Here is a 19,234-nt window from a genome sequence, read left to right on the forward strand (position 1 = left end):
CCTGCGAGCTCAGAGACTGAACCAGCACATCTCAAAGGCAGTGCGGCCAAATCACATGCAGCACCCAGAGGGCATGGCTGCAGCTGCTCCTAACTCAGGCTCTTCTTGCTTTCCCTGTTATGAATATGAGTGTCCCTCTGATATACTGCAGGCTGGGCCCATTTCACAGGGAAACAAGAAATGATTCTTCCTCACCTCACGTGTGCTTCATACAGCAAGTCCAAAACAAGGCGACCAATTGGCAGGTGATGAGGCAACTATTACCTTTAATTACAGGGAAGAGCCGACTTCCAAAAACAACCTCAAAGGAACACCGCCATCCCCACCCTCCAACACACACACCCACACACAATCTGCCCCAGGGCAATAAGGTGCTCTTAGTTTACTTCGTGTCCTACAAAAGACAGCCCTGTGTTCACTGCAGTTATTCCCACCTGCTTCCCAACTCTCCACCTTCACCCCCTCTCACTGTAGCCTGATACCAAAAGAAATCATTCAATAGAGGTTTTATTACGTTTGTAACTGGGAAACAGTTAAAGTCACAGTCTGCGCAGGTGTCACGACTTACACTGATAAAGAACAGTTAATGTGCACCTGGAGAGTGTCCCTGTTGTAAGTCTGTGGGTGTCAGTGGTTTCCCCTTCCTGGGAGCTTACCTGGCAGTATCCCACACCTTGGTTGTGGTGCCCATAGGCCAAGAGCACATTGTACAGGGTCTTCTGTAAACAGGGATCTGCGTTCTTGCGGAATTTTACATTGTCCGGGAAGGTCCTGTTCATGTCTGCAGAGAAATTAATGACACAGAATTATTCAAAAAGTGGGAATAGAAGACGTCCTGTGATGTACCAAACTCCACCTGGTGACGCACTGGGCTCCATCTCAGTCTAAGGAACGGTTTCAACCCTGGGCACACATTTGCATCACCCCAGAAGAACCGGCTGCCCTTCATGGGCAGTGAGCACCTGCAGCCCCCAGTCAAGGTCCTGGGTGACTGGAGTCAGGAAGGAAGAAGAGGGTACTCCAAGGACCCCTGTCCTGCTCCAGCCACACCAAAGGGGACACCAGTGGGCCCCAGGAGCAATTCTCTCAAAATCAGTGACAGCAGAGTGAGCTTCTCCAGCTGAGGCCCAGACCATTGTGGGGCCCCAATTTTTTCCTCACTTCTCTCCACCCCACAAACCTGCCCTCACGCTGCCCTCTTTTAGCTAGGAGGAGGCTTAACTCTAGGACAACAGATGACAGATGACCATTTTACACAAAACTCTGGAAATTTTCCCAATTCTGAAGATTGAAAACATAAAGAGGTAGAACACATAGAGATTCCCTTCCAGAGATAAACAAAACTGGAAACTAAGGACTAAATAAATTCTGCACTGTCAGCCTTTGTCCACAGGAGGGTTTCCCAAGCCAGCCTCTTCCTGTTCATCAGACACCCACTTCCTCAGCCCGGCCCTCCCAGCCAGCCTGCGGTTCACACCAGGGCCCAGGGCAGGGGCACGCGTACTGGTCAAGGTCACCAAGACAACACCTGACTTTCTTTTTTTTAATCCTCACCTGAAGACATGTTTATTGATCTTAGAGGGGAAAGGAGGGAGAGAGAGAAACATTGATGTGAGAGAGAAACATGCATTAGTTGCCTCTTGTACACTCCCCAACCGGGGACCAAACCTGCAACACTGACCATGAATCAAACCTGCAACCTTTCAGTCTACGGGTTGACACTGTCACCAACTGAGACACACAAGCCAGGGCCAATGCCTGACTTTAGAGCTGAGTTTTATATATTAACTCTGTAGATAGGTGCAAGAACATACAAGATATATGTCAACATAAACCATTACATCTTTTCTAACTCCACTGACCCCCACTTAGTTAGATTAGTGGCGTGTTTGCTACTGTGCTATATATGATAACAAAAACAAACTGTTACACATACAGCCAGCAGATCTCAACACAGGACCTGCATGACCATTACCTTTCTCTGTCACAGTGTAAGATAAGCATGCACGGTAGCTCCCCAATATGCCTATGGAAATCCAACCTCTTTTTTAGCATGATGTCCATAAATCTGCTGTGAAATGCTGTGGCAATCATTCTGTTCCCAACTTGGCCCCCAGGCCTTGTCTTTGCTTATAAAAAATAAGATCTGAGCCCTGGCTGGTGTGGCTCAGTGGAGTGAGCGCTGGCCTGAGAACTGAAAGGTTGCCGGTTTGATTCCCAGTCAGCGCACATGCCTGGGTTGTGGGCCAGGCCAGGTCCCCAGCTGGGGGTGTGCAAGAGGCAACCCATCTTTCTCCCACATGGGCGTTTCTCTCCCTCCTTTCCCCACTCTCTAAAAGTAAATAAATAAAATATTTTAAAAACAACAACAAACTAGATCTGAGCAGAATTCAAGCTTAGTGTCCCAAAGCACGTTGTTTTTTATTGTGTTTTCTACAAAAAAAATTTTTTTAATTGCCTCCCAAAACCTGTCTCATTCTCTATCCCTTTTTCCTTTAGCTGGTGCCTTTCAGAGTTTTGATAGCCTGGAGGACCGACAGTATCACAGGAAACAGTGAGGATCTTTGCAGTCACTCCTGACTGAGTCGTCTCATTCCCAAGAAGGTGCGAGAAGTGGGAGACACAGGGCCTCTGTTGCATCGACCATGGTCACATTTCTTTTTTCTTTTTAATTGTATTTCAATATATTTTATTTAATTTATTTTTTATGAGTATCGTACATTTGTTACAATTAATGAACTAATGAATAGAAAACTGTTATTAATGTAAGTACATAACTCATTTATATTTTTAAAATATTCCCACAAAAATATTTTTTCTGGAATTCTAAGCATTCCCAAAACTGCAGCTGATCAGGAGAAAATGGTTTTTTTTTTTACCAATTCAGACTACACTAACCAACTGTACTCATTTCTATGTAATCTTTTTTTATTATGAAAAGTTTTTCAATATGTTTTAAAATCTTTCTATGAGAAATGTTACGTTTCACTGTGGAAGTAGATGTGAACAAAGATATTCAGACTATGCTTGCATGACATGAAACATCCAACTCTACCAATCCGGTAAAATGATTTGTCCAGAAAATCGTCGTCGGCAGCCGTCCGTCTCGAGAGACGATGGTGTAGCTTCTTAAGAGTCTATCTGCACCGCCGAGAATGGCTGTGCAGTCCGACTCGGGAGTGACACGGTATCTGTCTCCTCCCATGTTGAATCGACATCTTGCGATGACGCTGGAGTGTCCTCTCCAGTGAAGCTGAAGCTACAGAGCCTGGGCAGGGTGATATGGAGGGTCTGCTGTTGCCCATGCAGCAGACCCCCCCTCTCTTCGCAGCTGAAGGGCCCAAGGGAAAGACGGAGTCAATACAGCTTGGCTTCAGGTGCGCCGCACGAGTTGCCGGTGTTGACTACAACGTCAAACCGCCTTAGGGACTGCGGCTCCGGATTTTCTGTCGGGGTTTACTCCCTTAGCCTTTCCCCTGAAGAGGTATGCTGCAAGGCAGTGGAGGTTTTTTGGAGTCAGTGTTTTCCTTCTCTGATGTGCCCTGACTGGAAGATCGAACCAGCGACACTTAGCTCGCAGGCCGACGCTCAATCCACTGAGCCAAACCAGCCAGGGTTTGTCCAGAAAATAGACACAGAATTACCAGGTGATCCAGCAATTCCACTTCTTGGAATATACCCAATAAAACTGAAAGCAGGGTCTCGAAGAGATATTTGTCCACCCATGCTCATAGCAACATCATTCACAATCGCCAAAAGGTGGAAGCAACCCTAGTGTCCATCAATGAATGAAAAGTTAAACAAAGCAGTGTATATATACAAAGAAATATCATTCAGCCTTAAAAAGGAAATTCTGACCCAAGCTACAACGTGGATAAACTCTGAGGATATTATGCTCAGTGAATTAAACCAGTTACAAAAAGAAAATACTGTATGATTCCCCTTATGTGAGGTACTTAGAGTCATCAAATTCCTATAGACAGAAAGTAGAATGGTGGGTTCCAGGGATTGGGGACCAGAAGTTAATGTTTAATGGGGACAGAGTTTCACTTTGGGGAGACAAAATGATAAATTTTGTATTATGTATATTATACCACAATAAAAAATATTTATCCAAAAATGTTGGCACTAAACAGAGCCTCTAAATTTATTTTTCAAACAAATAGCAACATTCTATTATATTTAATATGCTTAGCCTCCCGTGGACCCAACCTGAATAAGCATTTCTAGCCCTGCTGAGTGACGGCGCCGGGCTGTGGGGCAAAGCCAACACAGCATCTGTTCTGAGACCTTTGACCTAGGTTTGCTATGCAATCAGGATGCATATGAAGGGTTCAGCATCCCCAGTTCTCCCCACTGGTTCCAACCCTGGGTATAGGAGACCCCAAAGACTGAAGGACCCTCATTTCTTATGTTGGGGACACACCACTCTCTACCACCACTAGTCAGTCCAACCTCTCAGCCCTTTAAAGTAATTGATTTTTAAAAAATTTTCTAAAGATGTTATTTTTTAGAGTGAGAGGAAGGGAGGGAGAAAAAGAGGAAAAGAAACACTGATCCATTGCCTCTTGCACGCTCGCAACTGAGGACCTGGCCCACAATCCAGGCACATGTCCTGACCGGAAATTGAACCAGAGACCTTTTGTTCCACAGGACAGAACTCTGGTGTGTGGCTCTGTGATGCATGTGTAGCTGTAAGTCCCGCATGTTCCCATTAGCACACGTCCATACAGCAAATACCCTACTGTGTTAGGATTGCTTGCTCAGCGGCCTTCTCACTTCCCTCAAGGGCTTCTTCTTGAAAGAAACTTGGTCTTTCTGTTAGCATTTTCCTTACTAGCTAGCTAGGTGCTCAAAAATTTTCTGAGTAAATTAAAGACATTGTTCTCCCCTCATGAATGCTTAAGTTTTGATTATCCTTGAAGAAAAATATAATTTCCAATTGAAATCAGTTGGTGCATCTTTAACAATGTTCTTTTCTTCATCAACTTCGTGACTTCAAAGCCTGGATGCAAACCCTATTTGGAAGATAATTCCTGCTCCCACTCTCCCCCTCCTGCCTTGGCCACCCAGCACCCAGGGATGGATACCGTGTGTCACCTGTCCTGATGGCCTCCTCCAGGCTGTCGTTCCTCTCTCCCTGGAGAAGTCGGTGGTAGTAGCCAGGGTTCCTCTCCATCTGGGCCTGGGCTCCGCTCACCCCCATCCAGACGCGGGCCCTGTGCTCGAGTGGAATGCCTTTCCGGATGTAGCGCTTCACTGAAATGGAGAGAAGGGGCAGCTTCAGGAGGATAGAGCAAATGGCACTGATTTCAATGCCTTTAGCTCACCAGTGCTCTCCTTAAATCAAACATTAACAAGATGCAAAACTTGCCCTGGCCAGGTGGCTCAGTTGGTTGAAGTATCTTCCCATACACCAAAAGGTTTCTGGTTCAATCCCCGGCCTGGACATGCAAAGGAAGCAAGTGATTGATATTTCTCTCACCTCTCTCACATCTATGTGTGTGTGTGTGTGTGTGTCTCTCTCTCTCCTCTCTCTCACTCCCTTCCTCTTACTCTAAAATCAATAAACATATCCTCGGGTGAGGATTTTTTAAAAAGATGCAAAACTTCATACAGCTCCACCAAAACTGGTACATATACTCATTATAGAATCCTGCTCTTCCTCCCAAACTGAGCACAGTGAGGCAGGAAACTACAATAACCCAATACCAGGGGCTTCGAGGCCCATCCTCTGGCCCTCCCTTGCCACCCACCACACAAACTGTGCCAGATGCTGCGAATGTGAAGACAGGTTAGCCACAGGCCTGGCCTCAAGCTGCTGTGCAGGGGCTACTTGGACTGGAAGTCACTGTGACCCAGGCACTGCACGCAGCTGGAAATGCCAGGAAAGCAGGAGGGACTGGAGCCTCATCAAGTGAAAGGACATGAAGCAGGAAGAGACCCACAGCAGGTCCTGGGAGCTATAAGCAGAGCCACGGGGCTGGAGGGACATCTGAGGGCAGGGACAGACCCAGAGGCCCTAGTGCGTCAGGCCCAGATGCATGGTCCTTCCCTGGAGGTGACCGTGAAACAGCGGGGACTGAGGTCACATGAGTGTTCTGGGAAGCCCTCTGTGGGGCAGAGACCAGTGCAAGGACAAACTGAAAATAGAAGACAGCAAGTATCTGAGCTGTGAGTTTGTGTGAAGCACCTGGCTGGGAGCAATGAGCTTTAGTTGCAGATGTCCCTGTCTTGTTTTGCAACTAATCTCTATACATTGAGAACTACTGCATCTTGAAGGAATATCTTTATTGAAAATAAATATGTGAAAAGGTAATCAGTAATTTCCTAATGACCATAAAAACATACAGAAAAATAAGCCAAAAACCATGAGTGGCCTCAATCAATCAATGTTCATGATTTCCCAGGCAAATGGAAAAAATTTGTAAGATTAACATTCAAATTAATTACAGTAAGCCCAGGGATGCTATATTATGCTTTTAATAACCTTAATTTAACCCCCAAAACAGTTCATTTTCAAAGCAAATATTCACAGTTTTGTTTTCCTTTGATATACTTTTATAAATATCACTATTTTAAAAGAAGCCACATTTTAGGAAAAAATAAAAGCTATTGCAATTAGTGAAATTCCACAAGCTGCCATAAAAAGAAAAAAAATCTGAGGCACCAACTGCATTTAACAGCAAAATAAAATTATGAGAATAACATTCTAGGCTACAGTCAGGAAAAGCACTGTTGGTAAAAAGTTATTAACTCAAACTCCAGGGTGGCCCACAAGTTACGATCATCTGTTCACGAGCACCTTAAAATGGAAACTCCAGGAGGCCAAACCCCTGCACCTGCCCAGGAGGGCATGTGGGGCAGTCAATGCACACTAAACATTTGCGGAATGATGCAGGATGATGAGGAAATATCTAGAAGAGGAAAAAAAATATCCCCTAAAATAACCCACCTAAAGAAAAGAAATTTAAGAAACCCTCTTTGCCAATTTAAATGCACATTGGAGGATCATGTCTTGGCAGAACACCTCCATACTTAGTCTCTTTGTACTATTATGGAAACATGAAAAGTGTAAGCTTTGTTTTATTTTTAAGTCTATCAAAAACACTAATAATTCAGTCTGACTTTCCCTCCAACTTAGTATAACTTATACTGAAGGCTGGCAATAGGTCTCATGACCCCTTGGGGGGCATCATGACCAGAAATACCCTGAAAGAGTTGTGAATCATTTTCTGTTGACCAGCAAGGGGAAGGGTCAGTCCCAAAGCGGGTGGGGGCTGTTCTAACAAAAAAAAAAAGAGAGAGAGAGAGAGAGAGAGAGAGAAATACTTAGGTATAAATCTAACAAAATACCTGTAGGATCTGGATGCTAAATGCTGCAAAAGAAGTCAGAGAAGATATAAATAAGTGGAGAGATATACCATATATACCATGTTCATGGATTGGAAGACTCAATATTGTTAAGATGTCAATTCTTCCTGAATTGATCTATAAATCAATACAATGCTTATTAATGTTCCAAGAGGAATATTTAGTTGATAATGACAAGTTGATTCTAAAATGTATGTGGAGCCCTGGCTGGCATGGCTAAGTTGGTTGAGCACCATCCCACAAAGTGAAAGGTTGCTGGTTCAATTCCTGGTCAGGGCACATGCCTGTGTTGTGGTCTAGCTCCCTGGTTAGGTGGGTGCAAGAGGGAACTGATCAGTGTTTCTCTCCCTTTCTTTCTCCCTTCCTTACCCCCTCTCTAAAATGTATGTGAAAAGGCAAAGGAACCAAAAAGAACAAAACAATTTTGAAGTGAAATTGAAGGAGTCCCACTATCTGATTTTAAGGCTTACTAAGGACTTAATAATCAAGACTGTGGTATTGGTGAAAGGATGTACACATTGATTAATGGAATATTAAAAAATTCAGAAATAGACCCAAACAAATAGAATCAATTGCTTTTTGACAAAGTTGCAAAGAAACTTCAATGCAGACAGAACAGTCTTTCTAACAAAGAATGGTCAAAATAAAAAATACCAACAATATTAAGTGCTGTCAAGAATGTGACCACACTTATGACCAAGATGGAAACGTAGGTAGATATGCTTTGCCTCCTCGCACAACCATAAGAAGGACCATAATAACCTCAAAACAAAAAATGACCAGAACTGCCAGAAAATCAAACTGTATGGAAATCCGACAACCAAGGATTTAAGAAGTATTCAACCAGATGCATAGGAGGGGCAGAGACAGGGAGCTGGGGCGGAAAGGACGCAGTGTGGTGGTGGTGAGGCAGCAGCTTCAAGGCAGTGGCCATGGCCATGGCCAGCAGAACAGGTGGTCCCACATTCACAAGTGGTAAATAAAATCCAGGAGGGACACCTGTGGAGCAATCCTAGCTGCAGGGCCGACCGCACAGCCCAGGGTTCCAGTGCCAGGAAAATAGAGCCTCATAGCTTCTGGCTGTGAAAACCAATGGTGGTTAGGGCAGCGGAAGAAACTGCCTGTCTCTCAGGAGAGTCCATTTAGAGGGCCTAGGACTTATGCAAACCCACCCAGTCTGGGAGCCACCACTAGGGCAACAGCTAGAGGGGCGTCAGTCACATACGGGAAGGGATGAGTACCGAGCAAGTGGCATTGTTCCCTCTTGAACACCTTCCCCACATACAGTACCACAAAAGGTGAAACCATTCACTCCTGCGCTGATGAATAATACCTAAGGCTCTGCCCCTTACAACATAACAGGTACAACATCTCTACCTAATACCCAGAAGCAAACACAAGGAAGCTGCCAAATTAAGAAGACAAAGAAATATGGCTCAAATGAAAGAACAGGTCAAAACTCCAGAAAAAGAACTAAACAAAGTGGAGATAGCCAACCTCTCAGATGTAAAGTACAAAACACTGGTGATCAGGATGCTCAGAGAACTCACTGAGTATGGCAAACACATAAGGGAAGAAATGAAGGCTACACTAAGTGAAGTAAGGAAAAATCCACAGGGAACCAATAGTGAACGAAAGAAAGCCAGGGTTCAAATCAAAGAATTGGAACATAAGGAAGAAATAAATAGTCAACCAGTACAAAATGAGGAAACAAGAATTAAAAAAACAAAAACAAGGAGAGAATAAGAAGAGCAAGAAATTAAAAACTTACTTGAAAACTAATGAAAGAAAACTCCCCAAATTTGGCAAAGGAAATAGACATACCAGTCCAGGAAGCACAGAGAGTTCCAAACAAGTTGGACCCAAAGAGGACCAAGCCAAGACACATCATAGTTAAAATGCCAAAGGTTAAAAGATAAAAAGAGACTCTTAAAAGGAGCAAGAGAAAAGAAGAGAGTTACCTACAAAGGAATTCCCATAAGACTGTCAGCTGATTTCTCAAAAGAAACTTTGCAGGCAAGAAGGGACTGGCATGAAGTATTCAAAGTGACGAAAAACAAAGTCGTACAACCAAGATTATTTTATCCAGCAAAGCTATCATTTAGAATAGAAGGGCAGATAAAAGTGCTTTCCAGACAAGCTAAAGCTAAAGGAGTTCATCACCACCAAGCCATTATTATATGAAATGTTAAAAGGCTTATCTAAGAAAGAGATCAAAACTATGAACATTAGAATGACAACAAACTCAACTATCAACAACAGAATCTAAAAAACAAACTAAGCAAACAACCAGAACAGGAACAGAATCATAGGTATAGGGATCATTTGGAGGGTTATCAGCTGGGAGGGGGAAGGAGGAGAAATGGTGCAGGCATTAAGAAGTATAATTGGTAGGTACAAAATAGACAGGGGAAGTTAAGAATAATACAGGAAAGGGTGAAGCCAAAGAACTTATATATATGACCCATTGACATGAACTAAGGGGGGTGGGACTACTGGAGGAAAGGTGGGTACTGGGGGAGAGGAGCAAATTGGGACTACTGTAACAGCATAACCAATAAAACATACTTTAAGAAAAAAAATTTTAAAGGAAAAGAGAAAGAAGCTAGACTCAAAAGGCTATAAAGTGTATGACCCTATTTATAGGACATCTTTTTTTTTTAAAGATTTTATCTATTTATTTTTAGGAAGAGGGGAAGGGAGGGAGAAAGAGAGGGAGAGAAACTTTGGTGTGCGAGAGATACATTGATGGGTTGCTTCTTGCACACCTCCAATGGGGGCTGCAACCCAGGCATGTGCCCCAACTGGAAATCGAACCAGAGACCTTTGGGTTCACAGGCCAGCACTCAACCCACTGAGCCACACCAGCCAGGGCTATAGACATCTTCTGATGGCTGAATTACAGGAATGAAGAGATCAGTGGTGGCATGGCATGGGGGCAGGGACTGCCCACCGAGGGGCAGCAGAAGTGAATTCTGTAGGTAATGGACTGCTTTGAATCTTCCTTGTGGTGAGATTAGGTGACTCTATACATTTGTCTAAACTCATAGAACTATATAACAATAAGAGTGAATTTCACTATAAATTCCAAAAAAAAATTTGTTTAAAAGAAGGTAAAAGGAGGGAAAGTGCAAAATGGTTAAATCCCTCACTATGGAATCAGACATTGGCTCAACTGTGACTTCCTAGCCCCAAACCCTGAACAGTTCTCAGTTTTCTCATCTATAAAATAGAAATATAGCACTCAGCCTAGTACCTGAAATACAGTCAGAGCTCAATGAATCTTAATGGTGGTAACAATACCCAGAAGTTGAAGAACAAATGCGTTTGCTACTTTTTGATGTTTGTTACCTGAATTGACAATGTTTCTTAAGAAAAAAGAATGGAAATGGTTTTCTTGGCCTCCGAGACTGACACTCCCAAGGGTAGGGCTCAGCCACAGGTCATTGCTGACATTTGCACAAGAATAAAATATTTTTTAAATACCAGTGGGGAAAGTTTTTAAAAAAGAAGTTGGGCCCAAGAGAATTAACCTCCAAACATCTGCCCCCAAAAGCAAATCTTCGGTATTTTTGGTATTTGTCTTTAAAAATATGTTTTGGTAATTCATTTCTAATTTAGATGGTTCTGATTTTCTAAGTCACTAGGAAGGAGATCTAGGAGAAGCAAATGGCTATGAGGCTTTTCCCCTGTGGATTCCCTTCACCCCAAGATAGGAAATGAACATGGATAAGAATAGCAGGTAGGCCAAGGTAGGACAATTTGTTGAACTTGGTCTTCAAGGTTGATGGGGGAAGAGCAAGCTGTCTGAAGGGCTTCTGTTGGATATTGGCTATAGACAAAGAAAAATGAAAATACTCATCATATCCACAAATAGCATAATCAAGCAACATAAGTTATCTGAACATATGCTGAATGTCAAGATTTGTAGACACTTGTGTTTCTGGATTCATTAAGATAGGCAATACAGATGAAAATCCTCCCAAAAGAGAAAAAAACACAGTAGGGCCATAAAAAAGGCAAGATAAGGTGAAAAAACAGGATCAAAAGGGGATTTCAAGATGTGTTTGCTGATATCCAAGGATGGGGTTCCGAGACTGAGTTCCTTTGGCTATAAGTGTCCACACTGCAGGACCAAAATCCTTTACTATGTCATTTCTTCCCCAGGATGTCACATACCTGACACACTACCGTCAGCCTAGAATACATGACAGAAAAAAACTGGATCCCCATATCTGGAATAACTTGTCCAGTCATGTTTATGCCTGATAGGCGGCTCTCTAACTGGTTCCCGGATCGTCACACCCAGAAACAAACTACACCAAGCTCCGGTGGTGACACCCTGGGTCACAGAACCATGTGAAGGCACACCACACGCCCTCGCTGAGCTGTGTCCTCATTTCCTGAAACAACATCAGGCCATTAGGCTCTCCAGTCCACCTCGACACTGAATCCATCTCCCAGGCTAAAGGCTAACCAGGAACCAAATATATTTGCTCCTAAACTTGTTATCCAATGATATTTGTTGCCATAATCACACAGTTTAACTAACGTTACATAAATCAAAGAAATGTTAAAGCAAAAAAGAAAGAATTGTTATTTAAATAAAAACCAAGCTGTCATTTTTGAAAGAGTTGAAAGCAAAACCAAAACCAAAACAGAATCTCTGCATCAGGTGTAGGATAACTGCAAGATGGAGGAAAGAATAAACACTTGGCAAGAGTCTGTATTCAGAATGCTTTTATTCCTGCTCTCTACTTGGAAAAAACCCAATACTGGAAAATAAAGACAATGAATTGACAGTGTGGTTTCTGTAGGAAAGATACAAAATTTAAATCAGTGGACCCACCTATTCAAAGGACAGGAGATAACAAGATAGAATCAAATGACAAAATCAAAGATGGCAGAATGAGCCCTGGCTGCTGTGGCTCAGTGGATTGAGTGCTGGCCTGTGAACCAAAAAGTCGCCAGTTCAATTCCCAGTCAGGGCACATGCCTGGGTTGCAGGCCAGGTTCCCCAGTTGGGGCAACCACACATTAATGTTTCTTTCCCTCTCTTTCCCTTTCACTTCCCATCTCTCTTAAAAAAAAAAAAAAAAAAAAAAAAGATAGCAGAATGAACATGAGTTTGTGCTTTATATTAAAACAAAAAGTTTATTCACCTAAGTGCATCTTATAGTGATCCTCTGCTTTAACTGACCTCTGGATCAGTAATCCAGAGTTGCCCACGTTGGACAGCTAACTGAAGTCCCGTGGGTGTAGTTGCTGCATTTGTACACTTGTGTGCATGCACATGATCATGTGTGTGTACCCTGTTCCTATGGGGAGATGTAAGGACAATCACCAGCGGTCACCTCTATAGGAGACTGGGGCCTGGGGTAGGAGAGAAACTTAATATCACTTGACATCCTTTAGTACAATTAAGACATTTTACCATGTACATAAATTGTTTATTTTTATATTCCTATATGTAATGTTTTAAAACAAAAAGACCGGTCAACTTTTAAGAATAAATCAAAAGGAAAAATTAAAGGCTGATGTGCTGCTGGAAACACGTTAACACACAGGCTACGCAGGGACAGACCTCAGTATACGATTTATGTAGGATGGCACACAGGATATTAGCCTCAAGGGTCTATAAAGCGATAAGGGACCAACCTTTAAGGTCCTTTCCAGTTGGTTTTATGAAATGCTAATTTACCAAGATTTTCACTAGGAAGCCCCATCAGTAGTGCCTTGAGAAGGGAGGGCTGTTCAGTGTCTTGGGACAGCCTCCTGACCCCTGCCCTACCAGACAGCAAGTTTCCAGATCCACCTGCCTACACACCCAGCCCTCTCAGTCAACCCCATAAATATTTCTCAAGAACCTACTGTGTGCTGGGACCACTTTGGGCGCTACTCGCTAACAGCTTTATAAGCGAAAATTGATCTCTTCACCCCCTTGCTCATAAATCCTTTTCCATGTGATATGTGTCTTCACGTGGTCCCATGCAGGGTCTCCTGGCTCCCATGCAGGGTCCCCTGGTTCCATCTCTGGCCCCTTCTAAGCACATCTCTAATACTCTGGTCACACAGCTCTGTTCCTTGCAGCTGACCCCGTCCTCACCCCTCAATTGTCATTAATGTCTCATTTCAGGAAACCCCTCTGTGCCATTTATCTGCATTCCCTTAACTCCCACCAAGGGGCACACTCCTACCTACACCCTTCCACCGCCCAGCAGGTACAGACTAAACATTTCATTCACTCATATAACAAATACTGAAGCAATTATCCTGGCCAGTCCCTGCAGCAGAGAGGGATCTTTGATTCCAGGAGGGGAAACAAATGATAAAAAAAAAAAAAAAAAAAAAAAAAAAAAATCTGCACCATGTTAGTCAGAAAGGAGAAAATAAGTAGGGAAGGGGTTAAAAAGTTTGTGGACAAATAGTGTGGCTGGGGAGTGCCATTCCAGACAGGAGCTCAGGAAGGCCTCATGGGAGTCGCATTCCAGTTAACACCTGAAAAAGATGAGGCACAGGTAGGGAGGTTGGAGGGGCAGGGGAAGAACCTGAACGAGAGGCAGGTGAGGTGCAAGACAGGCGTGTGCTGGAGGAACAGAGGGAAGGCTGAGGGAGGAAGCGCCAGGCCTAGAGTGCGGGAGGGAAGGGGCTGCGGCAGGAGAACAGGTGAGGGGAGGTCCAGTAACGGAAGAAGGGAGAACTTTGTCACAGGCTTGAGACATGGAGAGCCCTGGGCAATCTCATTTTGAGAAGCAGGAAATCAATTTTCTTCTGGAAAGCAAGCAAGCCCACCTCAAAGAAAAGAAAGGACATCCCTGTACCTTAAAAATGCAAGTTATAGCTGAATTCAATGCTCTGAGCCTCAGCTTTGAGCCTACTTAGGACACGCACCTGCCTTGCAACTTCCCCATCTCTGGATCCCTAGTAAGGGTTCCAGTTCAAGGCAGCCTCCGTGGGTTAGGGGTCTAAGGAATCCTGAACCCTCCTTTCAGAAGCATTTGTTAGCCAGTCACCTGTTTGTTGAGTGCTGGATGGACCAAGCTCCAAACTCACCTGTCATACTTTTCTGGACACTATTACTTCCCTTTAGAAGTTTAGACCATTTTATTGCTCTTCTAGTGAGTATCACCAGATAGGTGGAAAAAAATTCTTCATAAGCTGCATAATCAAAATCTTCAGGCCTTTCAAACCCATATGGATCAACCCTACGATACAAAAAGAAAAACCCTATAGCCCCAGAATACAGTTCCACACGCAGGTGCGACCTGTGGCACAGAGTGGCCAGGCCCTGCCTAGGGTCCCGTCCTCGGGGTCCTATGGGTACCCGCCTGGAGGGGCCGGGGCCGGTCGGGAAACGTGACCGACCAGCGGAGCGCGAGCCCTGGACCCTCCCAGGGCGCAGGAGGGGACTGCGGGCCGAGTGCAGTGGGGGCGCACACCTGCCCAGGGACGCGCAAGCGTCTGCACCCCCACCACCACACCGTCCTACTTCTCGCACCCCCAAATCTCTCACCGTCCCATTCCTGCATCTCCGAATTCCACACCACCACCCCGCACGCCCAGGCTGGGCGAGGGGCGTCCCGGCCCCTGCGCGCCCACCTGGGGACTCGGTCCCGCGCCGCCTGCCCGCGCTCCGCGGGCTCCATGCGGAGAAGGGGGGTGGGTGACCGCCCAGAGCTGCCCAGAGCTCGGCGCAGTGGCGGTGCCAAGTCCGCCTCCCGGGACTCGGGGCAGCTAGTTCTTCCACTGCCTCGGGCTCCAGGAGGCGGTGCTGGGATGGGGTGGGGGGAGGAAGGAGGGAGGGGCTGGAGTGGGGGGAGGGGCGGGCCGGGGCAGAAAGAGGCGGCGGGGAGGGCGCGGGGAGGGCGCGGGGAGTGGGGGAGGGCGGTGCTGGAAACGGAGAAGGGGAGGGAGGCAGAGCTATGGAAGTGGGTGGGGGTGGTGGTGAGCGGTGTCGGAATCCTCAGGCGCTGGGGCGGGGGGAGGGAGGGGCGGTTGGGGCCTGCACCTGCTCCCGGGGCGCCTACCGAGGGCGAGGGCGTAGTCGGAGGCTGCTGGAGCCGGGAGACTGGGAGCGGTGGTAGCCCTGCCCTCCAGTCCTTCCCCAGGCCTGAAGCAAGGAGGCGGTGGGAGCTAGGGAATGGGGGGACCTGGTGCTGGGTGGGAGGATGTGGTGTGGAAACGGGGGGGGGGCGGTTGGGGACCACGGGGGACAAGATTGAGGCGCGGGGGCGGAATGGGGTATCCAAGGAACAGGCTGAGGGGATGGGGGAGACCTGGGGTACGTGATGGCGGGGTGGGGCGCGGGGCAGGATGGGGAACTCAGGGGCGGGATGATGGGCGCGGCGGGGAGAGGGCGGACGCCTCTGGGGTCCGGGATGAGGTATATGGGGGGGCGGGGATACCGGGGGCCCAGGGCCCAGAAGAGCCGGCTGGACCGACTGCAGCGTGTCCTCTCAACTGCCAGGCCTCTTAGGCCTCAAGTAAAGGTTGGAGGAGGTAGATCCAGTTTGGATTCTTCTGAGATTCCTTCAAACCTCAGTGCTCAGAAGGTCCAAAGGCCAGAGTTCTGACTTGTGACTTCTTTTATATTTGCTTTATGCAGAAAAAACAGGTCTTATTTTTTATTTGCTATCCTTCAGCCTACAGTTCTAGACCTGAGACCCTAGCCTGTCTCTTCCCGCCTCCCCAAACTGGACTCATGGAGGAGGAGGAGGAGGTTCCAGACCCTCCTGCCTTGCCTCTCCTTCTAACCCGAACTGCAGGGACCTGGGCCTAGAAAAACTGCCACCGCCAAGAGCCACGGCGTCAGAAGACCCGGCTGGCTGCGGCTGTCACACCGCAGCAGAGGATGGCTGTGCTGCGCCCTGTAGGATTGCCACCCGGGGTGACTTGGGGTTAACAGCTCAGGCATCTGCACCAGTCCCCCAACGGCAGAAGTGAGGGCTACCTCCTCTGGCTGCGGCTTCCCTAAGGCTTGTGCCCAGAATCTTGGGAGCATGAGTCAACTCCCAGTACTGCCTGCAAATGAACAGCAATATGATCGCACAGCTTCATCTGCCTTGTACTTCTGAGGGAAAGCACCACCGAACAAAAGCAGCGTGGCAGCCATTCCTCCCTTGATACTCCAGGGGTGCCCTGCTTTTGAATTGTATCTCCTTTGGTCCCTGCTCATATCACAGAGATTTCACTATTATTGCATGCAAGCTGTGCCGAAAGTGCTTTTTGCATTTGAGAGGCCATTGAAAATTTCCCTAAATTGTGTGTTCTGAATTTTGCATCGGAACTGTGGTGAGATAAAAGAGGTACTTTTGTGACCTTAGCCCTTCACATCCCTAGTGAAAAGAATGGTCTCAGAACAGTAAACAATCCCGCAAATCAGAAAGACAACTCTGCAAATGTCACGTGACCACCTTCTGTGCCCAGGAACCCACTTCAGCCCGCCTTTGAGGAAAAGTCCTTCTGGGGCTCCAAATGCTCTTTCTCCAGAAAAGTACCCATAAGCCACTGCTGTGTGGTAGAAATGTTCCCCGCATCCCACTGTAAGTGTGCCAGGGCTTTTGTGAACTAGGCTGGGCACTTAACATTGGTTTTTCAGGAATGGTCCATCAGGGGGCTACACAAGGAACCTGGAAAGGAATTTGTGGACCACACCTGCCCCCTCAACTGGGGACATCGGTCTGTCCATTTTTGTGTCTCTCCAAACCCTGAAAGACTATAGGAAATTTAGTGCTTCAGCAAGCAGAACCCCAAATGCCAGTTCTGCCAGCCTTCCTAGTGTGCTGTTCTGGAAAATTCTTTAAGCTTTCAGCTCAGTTCACGACATTTTGCTTTTGAAAGACAACATTGCTTCTTTCAAGGACCCCGAATCCATGCTCTGACCTCCTTAACACATTCCCCACAAGGGTCCTTTTTTCTGCAGGCCCAACCAAATCCACAGAGAGGGTAACACATTCTTACACACTACTTTACCTCTGCTGGATCTTACAAAACAGAACAAGTACATAGCGACCTCCCCCGGCCCCCATCCTGATCCCTTCCTTGGAATGACTCTCTGAACGCCCCTCTCTCACTGACCTCTCTATGGGGCCTGAACCCCATTTCCTGCTTCTTGTCGCTGTTTCTGCCAGCATGTCTAACTCTTCTCTTGTACTCAGCATCTTATGCCTCCAAACTGCCCAGCTTCCAGCCCTGCTGGCACAGCTCTACTACTTCCATCCCACCTGGAGTTCCTGGTGCACACTTCTTGCTCCCTCAAGGCCCCTCTTTTCCATAATTATCCCCTTCTCCTGAAGCCTCACTCCCCTCCTACCCACTCATTCACAGCCGCCTTGGTCCTGTTGCTTCAATGTCCCGTGCCCCAACAGGAAACACAGACCACGGGATACGTGCCTTAAGTTTGAGTGATGGCAGTACCCGAGACCTCGTGTATTTTGGAGCCAGATAAAACTAGAGTGTGAGCGTTCTATGTCAGGAGTAAATTAGATAAGTGCAGGGCTGCCCTCCAGGAAGAGTGGAAGGAAAGATACAGAGAGAGAGAGGACCGGTGGCAAGAGCCAGCAAGGATGGTCAGCAGCCAAAGGGCAGTGAAGCTAGAAAGGCCTCCCGGAGGTCTAAGGGCTTCTGGAACCCTAACAACGTGCCCTCATCTTCCCAGCTTCTGTCCCAGCTCCCCATGTAGGAGTAGAGACTCCTGTGTCCTTAGTGCACCTCTACTGCCTTCCTGTGCCCTGTGCTTTGAGTGTCCTGGGCACCTTTCTGGCCAGGCTTCCTTTCCTCAAAGCTGGCAGCTGTGATGATCCACGATGGACAGATCACGCTGTAGTAAGGAAACCAAACTGTACCCACACCCCCGAAGTGAGGGTGCACCCTGTGCAAAGGGCAGCCAGCTCCTGGTCTCCCCAGCGCACCCCTTCCTGGTGGTCCTGGTAAAGCTATGTGGTGAACCCACTTTGCTGCACTAAATCCTCTAGGCACCAGGGGGCTGGTCAGTTTACAGTGTGAGACCAGTTTCTCTGGGAAGGCTGCACTGAGCGGGCCTGGGGGGCTCAAGGGCCACTTGCAGCCCTCTCTGGAGTCACCACACAATGGATGTCCCTCTTCCTGCAGAAATTCCTGTTCTCATTGCTTGATTTTAAGAGCTGCTAGGAGTGCCTATCCCCCTAAGACTAACAGAACATCTAAGTGACAGTCATAAGACCTGCAGGTGATGGAGGGACAAAGGTGACATCTAACCCTTGCTGATCCATTGCAGGTCACTCCAGTGGCCCACCAGAACTGAGTGCTTCCCAATGTGTAGCAAAGGGTACCCAACGCTGCCATGGGTCTCCTTGTGATGTCATTAGCCCTGAGGCCAATAGAGCTTCTGCACATGTTGCTGGGTTCCAGGAGTCATAGGTAGCAGAGAAGGATGTCTTACCCAAATTACAGCAGCGCTGCTCAGACACTGACTGAGGGATGCAGCTCACCGGGGAGCTCAGTGAGATGTGAGTCCCGATGTGGCAGGGCTGGGGGCGGGGGGCAGAGAGTAGTCTGAGACTGCATTTCTCACGAGCTCCCAGTGCTGGTCCATGAGCCACGGTCTATACAACAATGTAACCTGATGTTCAACAGAGAGCTGGATGGGGAGACTGTTACGGATGAAAAGAGGTTTCAGAGGGGTGACAAGATGCAACGTGTGGCTAAGAAACCAAGAGTGAAGGTCTTGCTGGCCACTGTGAGTGAATTTAATATGGGCTGGATAGTAAGTGAGATTCAGGAACTATATATTAATGATATGGAGTGTGTTAATGATATTAAGATGATGTTCTCAAGCCCTGATTTGATATACGGGTAATGTTTGTGTGTGTATGATTTTTAA

The 19,234-nt window shown here is 46.7% G+C and overlaps 1 protein-coding gene across 7 annotated transcripts in view; it reads right to left on the minus strand.

Moving 5' to 3' along the window:
- Positions 1 to 19,234, minus strand: part of GRTP1 (growth hormone regulated TBC protein 1) — a 44,340-nt gene that overhangs the window by 14,582 nt on the left and 10,524 nt on the right. For 2 of the 7 annotated variants that reach the window (XR_016507409.1, XR_016507410.1), the window contains exons 1-4: positions 14,974 to 15,135; positions 14,428 to 14,579; positions 5,101 to 5,259; positions 657 to 781 (exon numbers count right to left, since the gene is read on the minus strand). Coding sequence is in view for 5 of the 7 variants with exons in the window: in XM_090258157.1 (XP_090114283.1) it covers positions 657 to 781; positions 5,101 to 5,259; positions 14,428 to 14,579; positions 14,974 to 15,020 (483 nt within the window). In the remaining 2 variants the exon portion in view is untranslated. The other 5 variants (XM_090258157.1, XM_090258161.1, XM_090258158.1 and 2 more) reach the window with 5 other exon arrangements.

The sequence above is a fragment of the Furipterus horrens genome, unplaced genomic scaffold (genome assembly GCF_987537825.1).
Source record: "Furipterus horrens unplaced genomic scaffold, mFurHor1.1.pri manual_scaffold_12, whole genome shotgun sequence".
Lineage (NCBI taxonomy): Eukaryota > Metazoa > Chordata > Mammalia > Chiroptera > Furipteridae > Furipterus > Furipterus horrens.